Here is a 23,780-nt window from a genome sequence, read left to right on the forward strand (position 1 = left end):
ATATTATGTGACCAAAATATATCCTCGAGAAGAAGGTTCGTGATATGTGGATGGCCTTTCTTCCCGTTAGATGTGAAATGGTTAGGCTTTTTTCTCGTGAATTAGGATTTCGTTCGTAACTTAACTGGGCTGTGAATGGGAGCCCATGATATGCGCTCCTCAGGCTGTGAACCCTGATTTTTCAAAATGAAATGAGAAATAAACGTCTCATTCGCCGTGAACCCTTATTCTGATTATGTTTTCTATTATTTGCGACACCGTCATTACGTAATAGACACTGCATAACCATGAAAGGCAATCTGTTCAATTCCTTCTGTAGTTCAGTGGGGTGGTGGTGTCGGTGGTGGGTCCCTTTCGCCCCTTGTGGAAAAAAAAAAAAAACAACAAGACTATGATTCAGACGTCGTGCCCAAGTCGTGCCAATTTTAGGATCTACAGAAGCCAAACAGTTGCGACCCGCCGACTAGGTATCAAAAATAGGTACTCAAATGGTACATGTGTGAGATACCTCATTTGCATTAACGGACACAAGCCGATGACCATAGTGTGGGATACCACGGGTATCTCACACAAAAAGTAGCAAGGCTGCTAAACCAGCAAAGTTCAGGAGGGTCGTTACTTTTGGAAATTAACGGCATACGGGTTGCTATGGAAATTAAGAGTGTTTAGCGATTAAAGAACGAATTATGATGAATAAAATTGTGTACCTTACCTCTGTGATGTTTATCTTCAGTGTGTGTTCTTTAGCTAGAATTCACTATTCCATGAAAACATGAAAAGTTCCGACTTTTTTACATAAAAATTGGTCTCTTTATTTCATACACTTAGCCAACGCGAAATTTAGCAGCAGGGATCTATCATGGCACATTGTAGAGACAACGGAGAGAAATTTTTGGTTCACTACTTTGAAACAACGTTTCAAGAACGTTCCTCTCAAAATGTAATTTATTATTTCACGAAAAATCAGAGTACCGATTTTATCCGAGTGGTATCAAAAATCCCGTTTAGTGTAAACATAGTGGTGTAAAGAGGCCCTTAAGGGTAGACACGCAGGTGTCACGACTTAGCGATTCCGATTGCTTGCTTAAGTTCTCAGATGAAAGCGTCCTTCTCCTTTATTTAACAAAACAGCCAACAAATCACAAGACATCCGTTGAGCGGCAGGAGCAGTGACCCCACAAACAGGGGTTCCCGTGCTACCCGTCCTTAGTTGTGGTAGTAGAGTGAAGTTGTTGCTGTAGTTGAACGTTGTGACCGAGGTCCACAAACGCGCAAAAAAGGACGAGGTTAACATCGAGCCACCTCGGGTCAAACACACTTATCTTGCGAAACACAGCTGGTAATCTCGTTTGCCTGAATTTGCCCGCTTGGATAGCCAATCACAAGGCCAGACTTGGTTCCTTGTATCCACTCACGGAGCTAGCCACATATTAAAAGGCAGTACCCCCGGAAGCAATGTCTCATTGCCACATTTTTGCACCCAGTGTTTGCGACCTTGTTACTAGTCCTACTATAACGAGTAACTTCTTCTTACCGAATGCATACAATTCTAATTCATACAATTCTCATGCTACATGTAAATCAGGACAATTATCTGCTAAACTCTTATCATTTATCTGCCTGACAACTAAATCTCACCCGAGTGTTTATTGGCAAAATACACGTTAATTGTGAATTACAAAAGTTGTTACTTTCTCTACTAACAGAAACAAGTTTTTTTTTCTTTAAGAAAAAGTTTTCTCCTGTGATTCACTGATTAATGGCATCAGCATAACTTTTCTCTCGTTCTTGCTGGTACCCAGACTACAGCTTGATTTTATTTTGGCCTTTTTATGAGCCCCGACGCTTAGCTTTGTACAATGAACTGACAAATTTTATAATCTCTAAGCCATCGACACTAAATGCTAACATTAGCCAACAAAAAGAACCAAATTTTTAAAAACATATATACATTTTTAACAAAGTCAGGGCTATAGCTATAACAGACAAACCCAAGCACTTGTCTCAGTCATTTTTTCGTTTTAGTTGTTTATAGTTATCATAGGCACGCTAAATAAAAAGGAAGAGAATTTAATCATCGGCATTAGCCCAGTCATAATTTTCCTCTGGCTATAGCCCTGAAAGTAAAATATGCATCATGAAGTTTCTTACTCATAGTCTTGGGAGAAGTTATAGACTGTTCACTGCTCTCTATTTTCCTGTATTTTTATTTGATGGTTTTATGCGCGGATAGAATCACGAGAGAACTGGATGCCAGCACAAAATGGGAGACTTGACAGGGTAGGGGGCTCGCTTTGCTCAACTCCTCACCCCCACCACCGCATGCTTCACGCTCAATTCACTTGCTTTTTCTTTTGTATGCGTTGAAAAATTGAGAGGCTGTGACCAGTCTAGAGAAGTTAATCAGTGCCATGGCCCTCTAATGACTATTGCCCAGGATCCATTGTAGCCAATGCTGCAAACTCGCAAGCTAACCACCTTAAAGCTGAAAAACTGTTCAGTGCAATGGTTGGCAAGTAGAAAGCTGTACAATAATGGTTTTGTTTACTTTTTTCTTACAAACACGTCACCCTACCACAATGTTTACCAAGGGTTTCATTATAAGGGCTGGGTGCTGAACAAATTGGCTGGCTGCCCACCTGGTTTGACCATCTAGTGGAAAGTTTTTCTTAAAGAAGACTTTCCATTCAAATAATTTTGCTGGCCTGTGAAAACCAGTTGCCCTCCTACTGAAAAGGTTAATGAAACCCCTGTTTAAAAAAACAAATTGTCCTTAGCTGCTAACACAAATCATGAAGAAAATTTTTAACTAAGCCATACTGAAACAAGCTCTGTTGGTACTGAGATAGCACATTATGCAGTTAGAAAATGCAAAACTGTGCACAATCCTGCTTGTACATTGAGTTCTGTCCCAGCCGATTACAAATGTACCTTAACAAGGCTGAAGGTACACCTCAGTAACTTGGATATGGTTGTTGCTGCTGTTGATAGTTATAGCTATATTGGTTGTACCCCTGTTGCTGTGGATACTGACCACTTGGATACCCTTGAGTGCTACCATAACCACCCTGTGCAGCAGGTTGCTGTTGGGATTGCGGCTGCTGCTGCTGCTGTGGATAAGCCGCTGGATACTGTGTCTGGGCCTGTCCTGTTCCAGAATAAGGTGCGACCCCAGTAGCTGAGTAACTTTGGCTTTGCGGAGTGTAACTTTGTTGACTAGTTTGACTATAGGCTTGTTGAGCTTGGCTCACGGGATATGCTGAAGATGAGCTGGTCATACCAGGGTAGGTTGACTGGGTCTGAGTGGAAGTGGGAGCATAAGCTTGTGAAGATGCTTGACCAGCTTGGGTAGCCTGCTGAGGATACTGGGTCTGCTGTGCATATGAAGCTGCTGAAGGTGCTTTGTTTGCTAGTGGTGACGGCGCAATGTTCTGTTGTCCTGGAAGCTGCATCTGCTGTGACGCAGGGTTGGACTGTTGGGGATACCCTTGGGAACTTGGATCTTGGTTCTTTAAACCTGCAGGTGCAAAATATTTGGAACAATTTCGGTTTGTACCTACATCCTGTTAAATATCTTTGTGAGATGTGATCAATATTCAATCGTTGGATCAAGTGTAATTTTGAATAGTTAACAATACTTTCGATAAGATCTTGATATACTGCCAGATTGCACTGCAGCTTTATATCACTTTTGACAGTTTAAAATGCAAAATAATCTGACCTCCATCAGCAGGGCTGCTGGGGTATAGCTGTCGAGAGATGCTCGCAGTGGAGCTGTCTGGCTGCTGTTTATCCTTGGCAAGGGGATCAAACATGGTCACCTCTGGGGTGGGCTTGGGAGGAACGGGTATAGATGGCAATCCCTCCTGAGTAGAAACTAAAGAATACCATTGATAATATATTACACTTATTTACTTCTTGTTCTGATAACATGATAAGCAGCCTTTTTGAACTAAATGTGCACATAAAAAGAAGTAAACAGAGATCTTGTAAATGTGTAATTATCATAGCAGATGGTATTTCTGTATGCTAATAGTATTACTCAAAGAAATCTTCTAAGGCAGGGAAGGGTGCAAAGAAAATGAGGTCATTTTACAATTATACAAGTTGACCCAGGATGATTCACCAACTAGTTTCCACATGCATGCAGCTATTACCATCTTATAATCTATCAGATTTTCATAAAATATATTTTTCTCAGTGCATCTTTTTAGAAGATGAAGAACACTATTTGGATAGTAGCATAGATCACTTCCTTAAGTACAGCTTTTTAAAGTAAATCTTCATACTTTTTACTTTATACTGTGTACTGTACTAGATATTTCTTAAAGTTATACTATGACACTGCAAGTAACCCACAAACCTTGTGTAGGTTGCTTATCAATTGGTTGCTGCTGTCCACCTTTGGGCTGGTCACTTTCATCATTTATCTCCAATCTATTTAGGAGATAATTTATCCTATCCCTAATCTGTGTCAATTCTCTTCTAAACTCTGCAACAAGGGTGTGTTCAGGAGGTCGAGGTACTCCATTAACTGAAAAACATTCAATTTATATATTATGCCAACAGAATAGGACAGGTCAAATATCATTAAAATAAATAATCATAATAATCATACTACCATTTGACTAAACAAGGTCAAGAGAAGGTGAATGTGGCTGGTAGTTACCTCGCTCAAGTGATGTTACAGAGTAGGTTTAAATATTTTTTAATGCTGAACTACATGTATCAACATTAACGAGCTTGCAAAAGAGGTGATGTATAGTTAATAACTGAAGGATCACAATAACCTGTACTTGACTTGTAACAAGTTTATTGTTTATTTATCACCCTTGAGCATTACTCATGGCTGACTATTGGCAAACTCAAAATCTGACTGGCTACACAGAGTGACACTGTCTATCAACCAGATGATGGTCTCTTGATATCTACTGGTAAAGTCTGCACGTGAGCCAAGTGGCTCATCAGGCTGGAGCTTGTTCCGTTTCTTTAGCATGAAGTGAGTAGGAGTATTTTCACTCCATCCTAGATGGGATGCTAGACCATTGCTGGGTTACACTCACTCACTTACCTTCTTGTCATCAGTTTCTCAAGTAACAGGACGACATGTACATACTACATTTAGTCCCACGTATTGAACAAAAATTCTTACAACCAAAGTACAGCATTTAGTTCTAGCAGACATGATTGATAATAAACACAGTTTTCAGAACTTACCTAATTAAGCTTTAACTTTGGCTTAATTAACTTAATTGTGCAGTAACAACTGAAGACATGTTTTATGATAAGAGATTACATTACGTTACACTGCTTTAATCAAACTTACCAAACAAAGTTATCCTTAATATTCTGCAAACGGTTCTTGCAAAGGCAAGGTCAGAACTATCGAAAATCGTTATAAGATCGCCATCTGAAACAAGTACAAAGCTGGATTAGCTCAATGACCTAGAAACTTGTTAAAGGGCAACCTCATAAAGAATATTACTTTATAAGCTACAAACCATCCGAATAGGTACCTTCATCCTTGTATTTAATTGTGATATCATCCGTGTTACTAAGTTTGCCACGGTATACTCTCTGCATCATCAACAGCAAGTCATCATAAGTCAGATCTTCGTTGTGAATTGGTATGCATCGTATATCATCACCTAAACGAGCTTTGATTATAAGGGTTCCACTGAGATCCACATTCCCACCTACAAAATTCACCCCTCTATTTCCAGGTACACCAATAGAGAACGTTTCTGGAGTGTAATTCATTTTTGGATGATGAAATCTTGAAGCAGAGAATTATTTCCCTGTTCTAGATCCTTACCGAAAATTTTTCAATACGTGCTTCTTCCAGTTTGGGAATGACTTCATTCGCTTCCAGTCTTCAAACGAGCACCGTGAAAAAACAGTGCTTAGTCCTCACGCAGTTCAAAGAACGCCTTGTTATTTCTGCTATCGACCACCTTTACAAGAGGATGTTTCGACGAATTTCTTCACAAAATAGTTTTGTAACTCCCTGCCGGACTTTCATTAAGAGGTATTACAAGAAGAAATCATGGAAGGTGAGACAATAGACCTTATAAAGTTTTTTTTTTGTACAGTAATCCCGGGTCCCTCGAATGGGAATCCAATGAAAAAATACCGGTAATTTTCTTAAAATCGAATTCTGGACAATTTATAAATTTCAAGGTGAAGATACTAGACAAAAAAATTGAAGTAAACAAATTTGAAGGAACTGACTGTGCTGGTCCAGTCGCTTGGTTAGTTTTCCATACATTTTGCTTATGGTTGCTGTTTTTTTTTTCCAGCGAAGTAGCATGGCTTACAAATTGGCAGAAAAAAATTATAGACAAGTAATTGGAAAATTAAAGAACGCGACTGGGCGCTTTTCAGAGTAGCTACAAACCTCAAATTTGGTGTAATCCTTTGTTTAGTATTTTAACTTTGCTATATTCATAAATTTGATGTTAGAGGTTGTTACTGGGGGGGGGGAGGGTGGGGGGGGAGACTCCCATATGAAAAGGATGGGGGTGCTTGTTGTACCTTTTAGGGGTTTAAATAGTGGTTTCAATATGTCTTAGGTTGTTCAGCCTCATAGGAACCAGAGCGGGAGCTTTTGCGGTACCTTCTAGAGTATCGAGAGGAACAAATATGACAGGAGATGATGTTTTGTTCTAGAGTTGGTACCTCTTAGGGGTGAAAAATTTCAAGCCACACGTCCACAAAACAGGATCTTGGTACCTTAGAGGTTCTTTTCAAAATTTCTGATGAGCACCCCTGTCCTTTTTACATGGGTGTCCTCCCTCCGGGGTTCTTACTTGTGTGAGAATTTGACAACATGTAGGAGGGGTAGAGGACATATGAAAAAGTTACTGGGAAATCATAGTGAAGCTCTAGAAGACATCAAGGGAGGTGGCATGGCCCGGTGGTTTAGGGCACTGGATTTGAAATCTGGAGGTCCCTGGTTCAAATCCTCTACCCTACTGCTGTCTGGATTTGTTGTAGGTAGTCCCGAGTTCAATTCCTTGACTGTGTTGTGTAAATAGCCAACTGGTGAGCCTTGCACCAGTTGGGATTCTTAATAGTTTTTCTATTTGCAATATTTGGTTACTTATTTTACAGTGTCCCCAATTAGCACAGTGGTGCTAAATACATTCGATACTTAAATAAAGTTATTGTTTATTATTATTATTATTATTAAGAGAGAACACTGTTATTTGTGACATTGTGACTTGAAAACAGAGGCTTTGAACCATGGGCCTCCAGATTTCAAATCCAGTGCTAAACCACAAACCCACACCACCTCTAGCAATTTATACTCATAACTGACTCTGAGTATTTTTCATTGATTGACAGATGCAAAGAAAAAAGGCATCATCTTTGGAGAACTTCCAAACCTTTTATTCAGAGCAATTTCGTGAAGACTGGCCATTAATTTTTGAGTCACTGAAGCTACCAACCCAGCATTGTGCGGTAGTAAACAAGTTTTCTGCCCATAAGGAAGCTCACGAAAAGCTCTCTTCAGTGGCAGCAAAGCTTCATTACGTATCATCTTTTAACAAAACACCTATACTTGAAGATAGCCAAAATCAGTTCCAGTTGCCTTGTTACTTTCCAAGTTCAGAAAATGTTGGATTTCCAAAACAAGGAGAAACAAATAACAGATATTTTGATTATTATCTTCTGGATGCTTCCTCTCTCCTGCCTGTCTTAGCTCTTGACGTTTTTCCTAAAAGCACAGTACTAGACATGTGTGCTGCTCCTGGAGGTAAAAGTGTCCTCATATCACAGTTCCTGTCAACCAAAGGTTGTCTTGTTGCTAGTGAAGTTGCAAACCACAGAAGGGCAAATCTCATTAAGGTAGGTTTGACCAGATTTGATTGAAATATCACCGTGATTACAGCAAGGTGAACATGCTTTCCCCAAGATAAACCCCAAGGATTTTAATTTACTCAAGGGAGTGCGCCTGGCAAATTCTGCATGAGTTAAGACCTCTTGAAAGGGAAACAAGCTATGTACACAAAGGCCTTTGTCAAGGCTGTACTCAATTTATTCTCAGGCACTCAACCATGAGAATTTAAATATGCTTGAGTTAATTATTTAAACAAGATTATTTTGCCACTCAGGACCCCAAAATAACCTTCATTCCGGTATTCATTGTCTTGGTGTGTATTTTGACCATCTTTTGTATTAACACTTGTCATCTGCTAGGTAATTAAAGACTACATACCAAAGATTTCCAAAACCAAGGACTTGGTGCAAGTTAGAAACCTGACTGGCTTCAAATATGGCGAATATGAAGCATGCACTTATGACAGAGTCCTTCTTGATGTACCATGTTCATCTGAAAGGCACAATTTACAAACAAACTTTGAATTCAGCTTCTGGTCAGTTGAACACTCCAAGGCAAATGCCAATGTGCAGAAGAAACTGCTCATGTCTGCATTACAAACACTTATTCCTGGTGGAATAGTGGTTTATTCTACTTGTTCAATGTCACCATTAGAAAATGACGGAGTTGTAGATGAGGTTTTGTCAAAATGTTCTGAGAACAGTCAGCTCAACGTTGAAGTAGTGAATTCACAGTTTACAAATCATGTGTTGGCAGAAATGTTCAATTACAGAACGACGAAGAACGGTGTTCTGGTACTACCTTCAAAGGCAAAGAACTGGGGCCCAATGTATTTTTGTAAGCTGCAACGGGTTGGTTTGGAATCTGAATATGATTTATAGTTCAAAGTCTAAGTTCCACAGTAGTTCTTCTTCTGTAGCATTTTAGTTGTCTTCTGAATCTTTTTATAAGCAATAAATTTCTCCTTGAAAGTTCAAAAAACTTGTACCCTAAACTAATTTGCATTGGACAGAGTCCAGTTTAACTCCTCATTTTATTGCTGGTTAATTTGCATTAATTTCAGTTAGAATTCTGCTATTTAAACAATTAGATTATTCGCTCATGATTTCTATGAGGTGATTGTTGATGAGGCCTTCATCCACATAGAAATCTCGAACTCATAATCCAATTGTTAAATGGAATGACGGCTTTGAGCGTGCACAATCTTATAGGATGTTGACTAAGAAATAGGCCCTTTGCAGCTGGGCCATCATGTGATTTACTTTTCATAAAATTATGGGCTGTAACTTTAAGAATGCCAGAAATGGAAAAAAGCTAGTTGGAAATATCAAAATGGTTAACTTTGAGGCTTAAAGAATGAGATTTTATATTATGGCTTGAATTTTTAAAAATTAAAGAGACTTGCAAGGAAAAAGTTGCTGGGGAACAAGACCTTTCTCTCCAGCAATATTTTCCATAGAAATTCTCTTCATTTTCTGAAAATTCCCTGTCGTGTAAAAAGTAGTCACTGTGATATTTCGGTCTCACGAGATTGCTCCGAAAACTTCCGAAAAGTTGCGTACTATCTTGCTTGCACAACCGATAACTAAGTAACCACAGAAACCGCACCAAAACAATTAATGTAAAACCCAACATTCTGACTACACTAAGACCGGAGACGTTCAATGTAAATAGTTTATTGAGGATGCATCAGTCAGTCATCTGATGTAGATGTATTCCGTCTTGTAAGATAGTCTGTATCCTTGGAAATCACAACTATCGGTTCTAAAAATTATCGGTGGAACTTATGCTACGCCAGTAACGAAAACCCAATAAAAAAAAACACCCTTTAGGCACTTTAGATGTGGCCAAACAATACGTGGAAACGTATTCCTCGTCTAATGCAGTAGCACGAGACCCCGAGGAAAGAGTACAAACTCAATAGTCTAGAATTTTACAATTATACATACAGGCTGTTATAACAAAAGCTTAATAAAAGAAGAGGACGAACACAAAGACTGACTAACCTAGATTAGTATCACCCAACTAGTGGACTAATGCAAATCCTGCATTTTAATTAGCTGCGCTACCAAAGGACTATTAGTAATAGTCCTCGAGTAGCAAAATTGGCGCAATCAAGCGTGACGCTTTCTTTCGCTTTGTTCCCAAATAAATATTTCTTCAACTTGCACTTGCTAACTTTATTGTTGCCTTTTCTGTCCGACTAGTTGGGTGATACTAAAACAATTAGACCCTTCACCCTCAAGGGCCATGGGTCAATAGCCCATTCAGCTTCGCCTCATGGGCTATTGCGGGCTATGGGTCTAATTGTTAAATGGTCTAAATAGTCCCTAAACGCCCCATGACACCCTGCGTGCCTCTCCATCGCGCCGTCAGAATAATGATTTCTGACTAATTCGTCGCTCAATTGTCAGAAATTGCATTTACCATAACAGCTAATTTTGTTATTTCCCACAGGACCGATGCCAGAAAAAAATTTGGCTGAGGCAAGGTCCATGAAAAATTATCACTGAGGGAAGGTCCATGAAAAATTATGATTGAGGCATGGTTTATGATGACTGCCTCAGTTTGCTTGTTACTAGCTACAGCCCTGTTCCCATACATATTTCACCGACATCTTTACAACCAGTTGGGCTGATAGCTCAGTTGGTAGAGCACTGTACCGGTGAGCCTATGAGCCTATGTGCAGATGCTGACTGGAAAGGGAAATGAAGGAATTCAGGCCCTCTCTCCTCCTCCTCTTTCCAGTGCTAGTACGCGGAGATGGAGGCCCGTTGAAGACTAGGTTATTTTAATTATCAATAGACTTTGTATGACTGATATTGAGATGAATCCTTTTCTGGGAAGAGTTACTTGCGGAGGAGTACAAGAAGGTTATAGAACGTCAATCAATCATCCAATCAATCATTCAATCAATCATCCAATCAATCAATCAATCAGTCAATCAATCAATCAATCAATCAATCAATCAATCCAACTTTATTCACGTGTCATAGTATTCTAGCTCGACTAAAAGTCCGTACTAATATATGACACCTACACCTACTCTAAGCTTCATCTGTCCTACACTATAAGCTAGTTCCTAAGATAAAAAGCTAAAATACATATAATTATTAAGATAAACATTATTATTAATTTTTTTTTTAAATTTCAAAATTTTAAACGTGAACGATACTATTCTTTTCTCTCTTTCAAATTAAAAACTGCTTTGCATTGAACGTGCTAATTAATGAGTCCGTCGCACGTTTTTTTAAATTATTATTTCTATTAGATCTTTCAACTTGTTGATTTAGAGACAGGAGTTTCAGTCTCTAAAATGCGAGGCTGATCAGCTTCAATCACCGTTGCTTCTCCAATCTTTCCGAGTCCAAACCCAGACATGTTGGCCGGCATTTCAGTTCCGGCCTCACTATCCCCTCGTGTGATCTGTCTCTTGAGGCTCTTATTAAATCCAACATCGCTGAGGAAGTCTGCCAAGTCAGTGATGGAACGCTTTAAATTCCTTTTGAAATTCTTCTTGAAAAGTACATAAGTAAACGGATCCAGAAAGAAACTGACTATAATGAGTCTGAGGCAGAAATTGTCTAGCCAGTTGCTAGGATACGCTCGGAATACATTACAGAAGAGGCGAAGCTGTCAAGGAAAGATGGTAAAAAGGATGCAAAATTACATTTATTATTTTTCAGTAAAAAATAGCTGATTGGAGTGGAAGTTGTGGACTCAAGCAAGTTAAAGGCACATCATTTTTCAAAAATATGACCAGAGGGCTTTCAACGTCACTGCGATGTAAAATCTCACCTCCCCATTACCTCCCCTCCACCCCGGCCCCTTTGACTAACCGAATAGTTAGCCAATCAACTAACCTTCGTAGCCACGTTCCCTACATTAGATATAGGAAAAAGTCCTGGAGCTGCGACGAATTAAAGATCCCCCACTGCATTTTATGAACGATACCTTATTACTACTCGTGGCTTCGGATTCCTCGAGCAGGTAGAGCATGCGATGAAGGTTTTGAATCAAGACACGAGTTAGGCATAATCTTGCAGTCACAAGTCTAGCGACAATTCTCGTCTCCATACCAGTGCTACTCGTTTTACAATTTCGTTACTCCGTTTCGTCGACCACGTGACCAAAAGAAACGGAGGCTCTGGGGACGAGAATGTATGAAAATGGTTTCCAAGACAACATATTGCACATGAACTTACCGTTAATGGTAACCAAGTAACGAGAAAAACAATGGATACCAGAGCCACAAACTTTGCCATGCGCTCCTCTTGGCAGAAAGTAATCCTCCGCGCTCGGCGCCGGGCATTTATTTCCGATGGTAAAACCGCAGCCATTCGCATTCGTATCCTTACTACAATGACAAACACGACGATATTCGATAACGTCATGAGCGATATAAGAAGTACTCCACATGCAGCTATAGCGAGGATGTAAACTGTGTCTGCGAGAGTGGTGGGGAACCAGTCAAAATTACAAAAAGATCTAGAAGTTTGATTAAACTTATATTGCCCAATACCAGCGAAGGGGAGGGCTGCCAATGTCATACAAAACAGCGTGGGAATTATACAAAGTGTCCGCGTAAGGCAAGGAGTAGCGTGTCGTTTATAGAAGAAAGGTTTGTAAAGCGACACCACACGGTCTAAAGACATGAGGGTGACTACAGCGCCTGACGATAAACCAAACGAAGTGGTAAAGAACGCCTGTGAAGGGAAAATAAAAATGATTCCAATTAACTTCATACTTCACTGGAAAATTTCGAATCAAATACAGTCACCAACGGGCCACAAAAACACGGCCGTCTTAACGGACTGGCCGTATTAAAGGGGTTCTTTGAATAAGAAAATGACTGACTGAGCTTTTGTTCGAGCCAGAATAAAGTGGCCATATATAATAACGAGGTGATGGTATCAGCAGGTTGACTGTAAGGCGGGGTTCCACTGTATCAGCCTTCGAATTAACTCTAGAATTCGTATAAAGGAGGTACCCTCAGTAACGTCTCTCCGGGTCTTGTCATTTTTTCCGCGCTGTGAATCGAGGTCAGCTAACATCTGTAACTTGAACCTCTCCTCTACTAACTATGCTTGAACGCTCCTGCAAATTGACCTAGAGGCGACTGAATTGTTTTGAATATGGTGAAAAATGCCCGCTGATTGAAGTATAAAAAGTATAACGAGTACGGATCTAAAACAAAGCAAGTGTAATTACGAATCCCTTTGAGTAGCCCCTTGAAATTATTATATTTTGTTTATTGTAGATCAGTACCGAGAAAAAAACAAATACTAAGAATTTTGCATCTTTTACCAACAGCACGGGGAGCACCGCTGAAACACAAAAGGAAAAAAGGAAGAACCAGTAGAAAAAAAGAAAACTTTGAAAAAAGAATAAAAAACAACGAAACAAAGCAAAAACAAAATGCGCTCTTTTATCATATTTACAAACCTGTAAGCTACATTGTGGTGACTTCGCTATCCATTCTCCTCCTTTTACAAAGCCTTGGAAAACAAGGACTACCGTTGACAGCAATCCAATAAAATCGACCCATACTAAAGCGCCCACAAAAACCACCGGAGGATTTTTGCCGATAAAGAAGTCTCTTCCAAGGGCTAGCACGGCCAAACTGCAGCCGACGAACGCGCTTACAAGCAGCACAATTCCGACGATGAAGTTGGCTGAATTCTCTTGTGTTTGCTCAGCTGATTCATTTGTTGGTAGGTCTTGAGATACGGTTAAATTTGCCATTCCTGTTATTGACTTTTTTTTTTCCAACCACAATTGAAAAAAAAAAAAAATAGTAAAATAAAATAAAATAAAATAAGCAGTGCTCTAGTGCTTTTCTTAAAACTGCTTGAAAATACTTGAAAGTTCTTGTGCTATTGTCCGTTTCGTGCGAGTAACGTCCACTATCACTTGAAGCTTTTTCCTTTCCTTGATTCTTTTAAGTTCACTCATCTATGCCCATTATCTGAAATGGAAGTCTTCAGGGCCATCTTTAGATTTTTTCGATCCGCATACAAATATACATGTCCATGATCCAGCCATGGTACAAAATTAAATGATCCTTAAAATTACAAACGAAGAAAAAACTACAACAAAGTCAGACCTTTTAGAGAGACCGAGGTGTGCCGGCTATTAAATCCTCGCCTTGATTACTGAATTTGCCACCAAGGCGGACAACTTTATCTCAATTCACACCTCAGTGAGAGTTTTAGGACCAAAAAGGCATGTAAGGAGATATAACCAACTATAACACATTTCACTTTTTAAAGCAAATAAAGGACTTGCAGCTGTGGTCCTTTCGTCCAATCATATCAGCCCGATATTGTCAATACGTCACGTTTGTGTTCTAAGCTGAAACGATCTTCCGCTTCGGTTCAACTAATAAGTTTAAGCAAATCAGCGAACAATATCTAAATACAGACCCAAGTCATTTTCAGAGTCAGCACGGTGTTATTTGATATAAAAAGCACCTGCCGGTGATCACAACCTCACTTTAAAGAGTGGGTATATAGATATATATACAATGGTGGTAACTTTTACATTGCTATTAAAACACAAGGAATTTATTTGACTGGCACGCTTTGGCAGCTCATAAATCATTAGATGACAGCACTAACGACCTACATCTTCTGACGTGTTAGTTGCGTATTAAAGTCTTGAAGGCTATTGTTTTGTGAACCTTTCGTTCGTAAAACATAATTGCACCGAATCTGGGTAGAGATACTACTTTTCTGCTTAATGGGTTGTGCTCAATAATTGATTCGAGCTTTCGTATTTGTTTCTAGGAATGTAAAGTAAACAATTAAGAATTAATTCAAGACAAGACGAGGAAAAATAAGGAAAAAAAAATACAAGATTTTGCTGATATTTCAAAGCTTTTTCAAAGTAATATTGGGTAGTTTTAGTATACATATTTAAGTATACATACACACAGTTTCAATACCAAATTCCCTCAAACAATCCAAGCCAAGAAAGGTTTTTAGCGTGTTCAATTGATAGTTGGCATGCAAATTCACTTTTCAATTAGCGCCGGATGTTTTAATTACTTGTCATGCTATTTATTTTTCTTTTCTTTTTCCCGCAGGGTTTTCGTCAATGATAAATCGACAACATTTTCGGACTACTATTACACAGTATAAACAATTGGATTTAGTCGGCGAAGACAATTGCGTAACAATATCCTGTTTAGACCGGGCTCAGAACGGAGTAAAATTATATAGCCTGTTTAGGACAGAGAGGCCAAAAACTATACTATCCGATAGCACCTCCCCATATACGCCATTTACGGGAGTACATATACACCCCTTAGGGCTAAACGAAGTTTTGTGCCTTAGTTTACTATAAGAAACCGAGAAATTAGTAGTGGCCAACATTTAAGTTATCGTAAACATCAAGTGAAGCCCTTATTAATGAAGTTTTAGCATCCCAAGGGAAGCCGTTCATTGCAGACACAGAGCTTATTTCGCCGGCACATGCAGGGAGCTTATTATTTTTATCATTGAAATCGATCTCCAAAGTGTTCAGCTTCAAGCTGTGAATTCGGGTAAATCTGCTTGAATGGACAAAATAACAAAAATAATGCGTAAAATAACAAAACAAATCGTGTTCCGTCCATAACTAAACTAAATTTGCTACACTGGTAGCCTGCGAGCAGTCTTTCTTTAGCTCCAAAATCCGCGGTTTTTGAGCTAAAGAGAGATTGCTCCCAGCATTAGTAATGTTATTAGAATTAGGGGGCGTTTATTAGAATGGGGGCCGTTACCCAAATGACTCGATTAACCTCTAAAGACCGTCATACCGTAACAATAGGGATTCTCATAATCAGAATCAGTCTCGTTAATTCCAAATCAATATGTTTAATGTTCCGTTGAGAAAGCCGAATATACATAATTCACTTGTCTAATCAGTCTATTTGTAGGAGGCGCCTATTGGACTAGGAGCGATAATTAAAACTTACGACATTAAAGTTGCAGCGCTCATTACAAGGTGTTTATTGGTAAGAGAGCCCTAATCAACTCATTACGATTTTATAAAAAATCTCTTGACTGAGTGGTGTTTAATTTAGGAGGCCTCTTACAGTCACTAAGGCACTAGATTGGAGCACTATGGTATGTAGCTCAGTGAAAGCCGGTTAACTAATGACCAAATTTTTTTAAAAATGCCCATAGCAGTATGACGACACGACAACGACAACAAAAACTTTTATTTCACCCCCGAGTTAGAAATAATTTATTATAATGTTATACGGGAAAAATCCTTAACTAATAGTTTTTCTTAAAATCTTAACTCTCTATACAGTAATATGTCGCTACAGGAGCTCATGGTCGCGACTTATACAAATAGCAAGCGTTTTAACTGCTTTATCGTGTAGCACTTACAAGAAGTCAAACTTTTAATTGGAAAAAAAAACCGTACCAATTCAACGCAATGAAAACCGCGAGTTGCTTGATCTTATGTCCAGTTTCCCTAAAAACCCCGGAGGTACTCCCAGAAAAGTTGGGTTGGGGTGTGCGGCCCACTTTTCAAAACCCTTACCCTATTTATGACCAAAATCTGCGATTTTTGCTTCCCTATTTATGACCTGGCCAAAAATTTGATACCTTATTTATGACCACTGCGGCTGGCACAGTTGCCCTAAGCATAAGTTATGAAGGGCTTTTGTTAACGGTCCTATTGATAATGATGAAAAAGTAGCGTCTTCTAACAAACATACCCAATTCAAGACCAGAGTGCTAAAACTTTACCCTATTTAAGACCAAAATGGCCAAAATCGATACCCTATTTATGACCAAAACGGCTGAAAAACCATACCCTTTGGGCCAGTTTGGTGCCGCACATACCTATATAACCCACGACTGTTTCCTTGTCGCACATGGAGCGTTCCAACAACTGAACAACCTCTGTTTGTTTGGACAGAGACCGACTTTTGAGCAAAGGAACGATAAACAAGAGACACGCGGAAGCTATTGCGATACTCCTTGTGCAGAAGAATGCGACGTCATAACTGGCCAAATGTTCTTCCGGCAATTAACCCGTCAAAATAAGACATCTAGTAGCAAACAACCCAACAGTAGAGATCAGTGGAGGTCTTAATAGTCAAAAGTACTTTAATTCATAATATTTTTAAGAGCTAAAACTAAATATAAGCCAATGGGTTTATGTGCGCGAGGGCTTAATAAGATCTGTTAATGGCAGGATTTTTGGGTCTGAGGTTCACCTCCTTTTTAAAATTCTCTTTATAAAAGTGTCAGGCTAAAATAGCAGTTTTAAAACCACTAAATGGGGAAACTTAAACTGACATAAAAGATTAAAATAACAAGATCTAATATTATGTTTAAAAAACTGATCAAAGATCTTTACAATATAAAAATATAAATAAGATAAAAATGCATAACTAAGATCAGTAAAATTACATAAAAGCCATTAAGAAGATGAAGCGGATAAAGTGCAATTACTAACACAACTACAAGTCAAACTATCCTAGTCAAGTTTGCGAATGCTTTTCTTAAAAGCTGACAATGTCGGTGAACTTCTAATACTCCTTGGTACAAGATCCATAACTTAGTCGCAGTATATCTGATAGTGTGCTTCCCATATGTTATTACGTACTAAATCTAGGGGTAAAATATTCATTATTTCCCGAGGCGTATTCCTTCTCGGATATTCGAAATAGGCCAGCGATATACTTGGGGCATATTTTGTTCTTAACCTTGTACATGTCATGAGAATAGCTAAGTCCTGCAGCCTTCTGTTTTGTAGAGTGCATAGATCTGCTATATCTAGTAATCTGTGATAGCTGGACATATTGTCACGGTAAATAGCAATAGAGTGCCTTTCCTTTGTTCTTTCCAATTTTCTTCTGTCATTAGCACGACAGAAATGCCAGACAAGGTGACAGTAAGTTAAATAAGGTAGAATGGCAGCTTTGAACAGGTTCAGCTTAGTGCTAGTGGGTATTAAGTTCCTCAGTCTCATTAGAAGTCTTAGAACTCCTACACGTTGGCTGCCTTTCCTGCAAATAGTGTTAATAATCTTTGTCTATTGATACCCCAAGCAGTTTCGGGCAATCGGTGGATTGAACTTCTTCTTCATCAATGAAAATTCTATAGAGTTAAGTTGCGTTTTCTACCAAGTGTTAAGGTTGGAAGCCACTTAGCACTTACTGTCAGATTAGCTTGAACATCTTCTATATTATTATATCTCTCAGTTAGTACGCGCGCTGTGATTGGTCAATTTAGCAGGCCGTACTCTTCTGTACGGTCCGCTAAAATTTAAAGTTGGTTTTGTTGCCAAACTGTTTCGCGATTTATCAATAAGTGTTCTTAACTTTTATAGCGAGTGAAAGTTTAGAACTTTCTTATACTCTAAATTATGTAATAAAGCGTGCTAACGACTTAAAAACAGTGTCAAACTGACTCGTTTTGCTTTCGAGGTGCGTCAGAAATTTGAAGCCTTTCCGAGTCCGCGTGAATAGAAATCGTTTCCGAACCCGTCAAGATCACAGTAGAGATATAATAAATGTCTAACTAACCTTGTCATCTCGGTCCGTACTGTAAGTTACGGGTCCTCGTTTTTTCCCCTTCGATTTATGACCCGCGCGCTTCGCGCTTGGGACATAAATCGAAAGGGAAAAAACTCGGTCCGTAACTTACAGTACGGACCTCGAACTCGGTTAGCAAGAGGTATTTACTACCCATATCATAGAACTGGTGATCATCTGCATACATGCTAAGGTGTGTACTAATGTGACAAGTTAAATCACTCTGGAAAATGTTCCATAATAATGGGCCAAATGCTGAGCCCTGAGGGCATCCTCTTGACACCCTCCCCCAGGAGCTCTCTACTTGTCCCAGTATAACTCCTTCCTCTGCTGAGGCTCAAGGGTATCCTCGGGTGGCAAGAATCCGCTGAACAACTTGAGTGCAGGCGCAGGGTTACGTGGAGGACAGACCCATTCGACTTTGCGCCTGCACTCACCTCGCACGGCGGCTTTCTAAAGCGAAGGTTTCAACCCTCTTTTAGAGAGGAGAGAGCCTTTATTCGTCTTGGGCTCATTCTGGGGAAGGGTAAAGATTTAAGGGCCATCAAGATGAAGCTAATCCCAGAATTGGGATTTCAGTTTTTATAACTTTTCAGAGGTTTGCGGTTTATATTACCTATCCTCCAGTTTTTATATTAACTAAAACATTAGCAATGGAAAGCACTTTAAATTTATTTAATTTAATTCATAAATCCTAGATCCGTGTCAATCAAATTTTCAAATAACAGGGAACTAATCTTTGAAGGAAATGGGAATGGATGCCAATGGCATGATGCAACAAAGAAGAAAGTGCATTTCTGGCAACATGATTTTATCGAGCTCCTCAGTTAATGATGGCTGCTGTTCAATATTAAATATGGCACTAGATATCGGAGAAGCTTTTGACCTCTCCACATACAAATATTTCTAACATTATTCACCTCCAAAACTTTGGATAACAAATGGAATAATGTACTGTGGATGTCAAGTTTTGGTTATAGAGAGGACATAATGAAGCTGTGAGAATCAAAGCACTACTATATTAAGGATGTTAACAAGACCTTCATCATACACATTCAGGACGGAGTAAATAAAATGTAATTAAGTTTAATAAATATTATTTGTAACTATTCTAACGACTGGTGATGCCTTTTATAAGCTTTACTTATTGTATATATTTACTACCTATAGTCTGTTACTCTAAATTAATCCCCTTTCCCCCATCCCTGACACACAATTCCAAGGGAAATCACAATAGTACTAACAGGGGTGATTAGTAGACTGCCTCCTTTTAGAATTTTCATTTCAAATTTGCAGTTGCTATAAAACATTATGGTACACTGTACCTATCAAAAACTAGATTAACAGCCAACTTGGCTGTGCTGTATTTAAAACTACAGTGAAACCTATAGTAATTAGCAGACCCCATATTAAATGGACAACCTCTATTAACTGGACACCAGCTTGAGTCCCTAAATGTCCTTCTCCCATTTACTGTAAAATAAACCTGCATTTAGTGGACACCTCTGTTAAGCGGACACAGACACCAATATTATGCCATTTTGTTGCACAAAACCTGCAATAAGCGGACACGCCAAAGACTACTAAAAGCTCAGCTCAGACTCCTTTAATTCCTGTGGCCAGGAGCATAACTGAGAGTCCACTAATTGAAAGTGTCTGTTTATAAGTAGCAGTTGACTATTCAATACAACAGATATTTAACACAAAAGCCACCATAATGACTAAGGTTTAAAAGCAATCACATTATAATTAGCTGCATAAACAAGTGCTCTATTTATAACTTCCTATGAATGTTGTTAATTTACATGGCAGCTTCTGAGTTGTATTAAACAATAAAGCTCAATAATTTACTGTATCAATTTAAAGGTCCTTTCTGTCCTTGATTTAAGAGTAGCTAATGAACCCAAGTTGGGAAATTCCTTAGAGTAGACCAGTACCCCATCCAGACAGAGTACTCCTGGACAGTCAGTAAACACCACTTTCTCTTGCCACTGGGCTCTGAAAGAATCTTTCAGAAGGTATTCCCGTATTTATCAGAATTACGGCTCACTTAATTAATTTCCAATACATGTACATGTAGACATTCTCAGGGCATATTCCATCAAAGCAAGGCTCATCTGGATCGTATTATTTCAGAGTACTGCTTGGAAAAGTGAAGGTAATCCATAGCATAAAGTGCCTGGGAGAGATGATACTCCTCCTGGATGAGAAACCTCAGCATTTTGTTAGTTTGCCGTAAAAGTTTGCCGGTACCCATTTCTGCTTCTGCATGGAGAGTAGCATTGCAAGTGTGAAGTTGTATGCTGAAGAACACATAATCTTGAACAGTGACCCAGCTAGCACATGTACATGTACCTGGTCAGGCCACTGCATCTATTTCGAAAACTAAACACAAATTCTGTCTTATCCATGATTCAAGAATTAAATCAGTGAAAAATTTCTTCACTGAATCCCAAGCCAGGCAGTCACTTGAACTAAGAAGTCAGCAACATACTTATTCTTGAGAAAATTCATCTGTAATCATATACATGTATCAGCCAAGTAATTCCTGATTAAAATATACTAATCTGTTTCTAATTCTTATAACTAACATAGAGCATAAAAATATTACTGCTTCAGTTTCTCTGTTCTTCCATTTAATCATTAGCATGTTTTTCCACGAATTAAGAGGCTAATTGTGGTTCCCTTGTTGAGGGAACGACTCACTGAAACAGAGAGGATCTAAAGGCACCAATCAGAGCTGTTGAAAACCAACCAGTTCTTGGTGGATACAGTGGAACCCCGTCTTACGGCCACCTCATCAATACGACCACCTCATTATTATGGCCACTTTATTCCAGTCAGAGCAAAAGCTCAGTCAGTCATTTTCATATTTCAAGAACCCCTTAATACAGCCACCCTGTTAATATGGCCGAATTTTTGTGGCCCATTGGTGACCAGATTAACAGGCTTCCACTGTGACAGGTAAACACTTAACCTCATTGTCTAGTGAGGGTAGCAGTATACAGTTGAAATGCTGTGATCTAAATCACAATGGTTTATGGTACATGTAGATTAACATGATACAATTTGTCATTCCAATCAATTGGCTGACTTTTCTTTGCCTTAGTAGTACCAAAAACATAAACATTACTCTAACAGATTATTACAAAACAGGCCAATGTTTATCCACAAAGTCATTTTCTCAACAAATTTGGGCCCAGTCATACATAACAGTTGGAAAATGTACATGCAAACTTGCCTTTGCTCCATCTCCAAGTCAAACCTCTTAAGAATTCTAGGAACTCCAGTTGTAGAAATAAATCTTCTGCCATGTTGGAAGGTAGTCTAACAGTGGATTGAGTGCAAAAGATAATCCTGGAACAGTGTCACTCATGAACTTCAGGAAACCAAGAATCCTTGTTTTTGAGTAGGTATCATAAAATGGAGACCTCAAAAGATAAAACAGAAGAAGAAGTGTTCTTCTTGACAGCTCTGATCTTTCCTCTTCACTGAAGTCGCTTGAGTCACCCATAGCTGCTAATGATGTCACATCAACTCCGCAAGAAAGCAACCAAGGTTTCCATGAAGCTTGTCCAAACACAAACATACTTGTGATGTGGATCAGAGGTCTGCAGATGTACAGACTTTCTGCGAACAGTCTTCTGTTGGACAGATCTGTTGGTTGAAATACTCTTTTTGATTCAGAAGTTTCCTTTGGGAGCTTCCAAGAACGCGAGGAGCCACTCGATGTGGCACTTAGGGACCTTACAAGTCTTCCTGACCGAGCACCTCTCCAAACTGACTCCGCGGGAACAACGTCGGTTTGTTCGTCTTCTTCTTCGGGTTGTGCTTCTTCTAACTCTTCCCCACTTCCGGCATTTGTTGAATCTTCGTCAACTGCTTCCTCGCGCTTCAAGAGGCTAGATCGGTCAAGGGGAGGAATGAGAGGCGTCCTCTGAACGCCCGATTTATATTTGAAGAGCAGGACGAATCTCAAAGCTGCCTTTGCGATCTGCAAGATGACGACAATGATCCATTTGCCTGCTTCTCCCCACAAGCGGCTTGCACCCAACTCAATAAACACTTCTAAATATTCAACCACAGTCAACCATAACAAGATGCGGTGTCGTTTAACACAAGTCACATCACAGGTAACCTTGCTTTTCCCTTCACGAAATATCCCATCGTTTAACAGAGTAAGAAGCTGTGAGGCTGAAAACACGAGCTCCGACAATGCTTCTGAAGCTCCAAACCGTCCGGAAAGAATGTACGACAGCGCACGCAAAACAGACTCGATCTTCGAAATGGTCTCTGGATTGTGTAGAACAAATCTTCGATACTTCTTCTGAAGAACGATTGCTTGTGATGTTCCCAGCGTTATCAATTCTTGCGTTTTTTGGAGCAAATTCGAAAGACTCACATTTCCGTCCGCCATTTTACTTTCGATTTTGAGTGACCTTCTGCGCATGACGGATGATTTTCTTGTAAACCATCTGGAACCTGGGTACGAATCCGACCGAAGTCCACGAATAGATGGTTTCCACTGTCACGAAACGAAAAAATAAATCGAAAACTATTCAGTGGATAAAGTCAAGAAATTGTAATGTTATAGGAGATAGGTAAAGAAGACATTTCTCCAAGTTTTGGGTCTTCGCGTTTTCCCAAACTTCGGATATTCGTCGAAATGTTTTGCGCAAATTTACAAAGCCCAGTTAGCATGCGAACAGGCTACCGGCGAGGACGGAAAAAAATTTCGGCGAGGACGAAACAGAAGAATTCGGAGAGCAAAGCGATCGGGGCTTCGTTCGGGCTCACCGGGAACCTGTTCGCAGGCTAGAGCCCAGTACGGAGTCGCCATGTTGGTGGAGCTCTGTGCTCCACCAATATGGCGGCCGGAAAATTAAATAATGCAAACATCTGAAACTTTCTTTGGCTATCTAGGCGACTGATTATCTGAACTGAACCAACAAACATTTACAGATACTGTAGAAAAGAATGTCCTAAACTTGTTTTATTTCAGTCTATTTTGGTAATAAGTGTGTGTTATGAAGTTATAGTGTTACATTCACAAACGGCAAGCAGAACATCTGCTAAGACATTGAAGAGGTAACGAAAAATGACAGCTGACGATGGGCCAAAAAAGATTAAATACAATAGAACACCGCTATCTCGAGCTCTTAAGAGAAATAAAAATTAGCCGGAAAGGTTAATCAATGGTAACGAGTGAAATTAGGAAATAATTTCACGAGTATACTAGTTGATGATCTTGTAATATCCTGAACTGAACCAACAAACATTTACAGATACTGTAGAAAAGAATGTCCTAAACTTGTTTTATTTCAGTCTATTTTGGTAATAAGTGTGTGTGTAATAAGTGTGTGTTATGAAGTGTGTTATTATGTGTGTTATCAT

General features: G+C 39.3%; 4 protein-coding genes across 4 annotated transcripts; 1 reads left to right on the plus strand and 3 right to left on the minus strand.

Annotated features, from left to right (window-relative positions):
* Nucleotides 1–391: 391 nt before the first annotated feature.
* Nucleotides 392–5,760, minus strand: LOC145480926 (uncharacterized). The gene is made up of 5 exons (XM_081459268.1): nt 5,517–5,760; nt 5,327–5,410; nt 4,364–4,534; nt 3,722–3,877; nt 392–3,517 (listed from the first exon to the last, which is right to left on the minus strand). Exons 1-5 carry the CDS (start codon nt 5,758–5,760, stop codon nt 2,955–2,957), a joined length of 1,218 nt encoding a protein of 405 aa, XP_081315394.1. The 3' UTR covers nt 392–2,954.
* Nucleotides 5,761–5,852: 92 nt separating this feature from the next.
* On the plus strand, nt 5,853–10,979 carry LOC145480925 (5-cytosine rRNA methyltransferase NSUN4-like). The gene is made up of 3 exons (XM_081459267.1): nt 5,853–6,053; nt 7,348–7,851; nt 8,203–10,979. Exons 1-3 carry the CDS (start codon nt 5,853–5,855, stop codon nt 8,722–8,724), a joined length of 1,227 nt encoding a protein of 408 aa, XP_081315393.1. The 3' UTR covers nt 8,725–10,979.
* A 1-nt stretch (nt 10,980) lies between these two features.
* On the minus strand, nt 10,981–14,269 carry LOC145480927 (prostaglandin E2 receptor EP2 subtype-like). Its single transcript, XM_081459269.1, has 3 exons — nt 13,289–14,269; nt 12,049–12,549; nt 10,981–11,476 (listed from the first exon to the last, which is right to left on the minus strand). Exons 1-3 carry the CDS (start codon nt 13,586–13,588, stop codon nt 11,120–11,122), a joined length of 1,158 nt encoding a protein of 385 aa, XP_081315395.1. The 5' UTR covers nt 13,589–14,269; the 3' UTR covers nt 10,981–11,119.
* A 3,959-nt stretch (nt 14,270–18,228) lies between these two features.
* Nucleotides 18,229–23,446, minus strand: LOC145480928 (peroxisomal membrane protein PEX16-like). The gene has a single exon (XM_081459271.1). The coding sequence runs from the start codon at nt 22,834–22,836 to the stop codon at nt 21,664–21,666; it is 1,173 nt and encodes a 390-aa protein (XP_081315397.1). The 5' UTR covers nt 22,837–23,446; the 3' UTR covers nt 18,229–21,663.
* Between the last annotated feature and the right edge of the window lie 334 nt (nt 23,447–23,780).

Source organism: Orbicella franksi, chromosome 3 (assembly GCF_964199315.1).
Source record: "Orbicella franksi chromosome 3, jaOrbFran1.1, whole genome shotgun sequence".
NCBI lineage: Eukaryota > Metazoa > Cnidaria > Anthozoa > Scleractinia > Merulinidae > Orbicella > Orbicella franksi.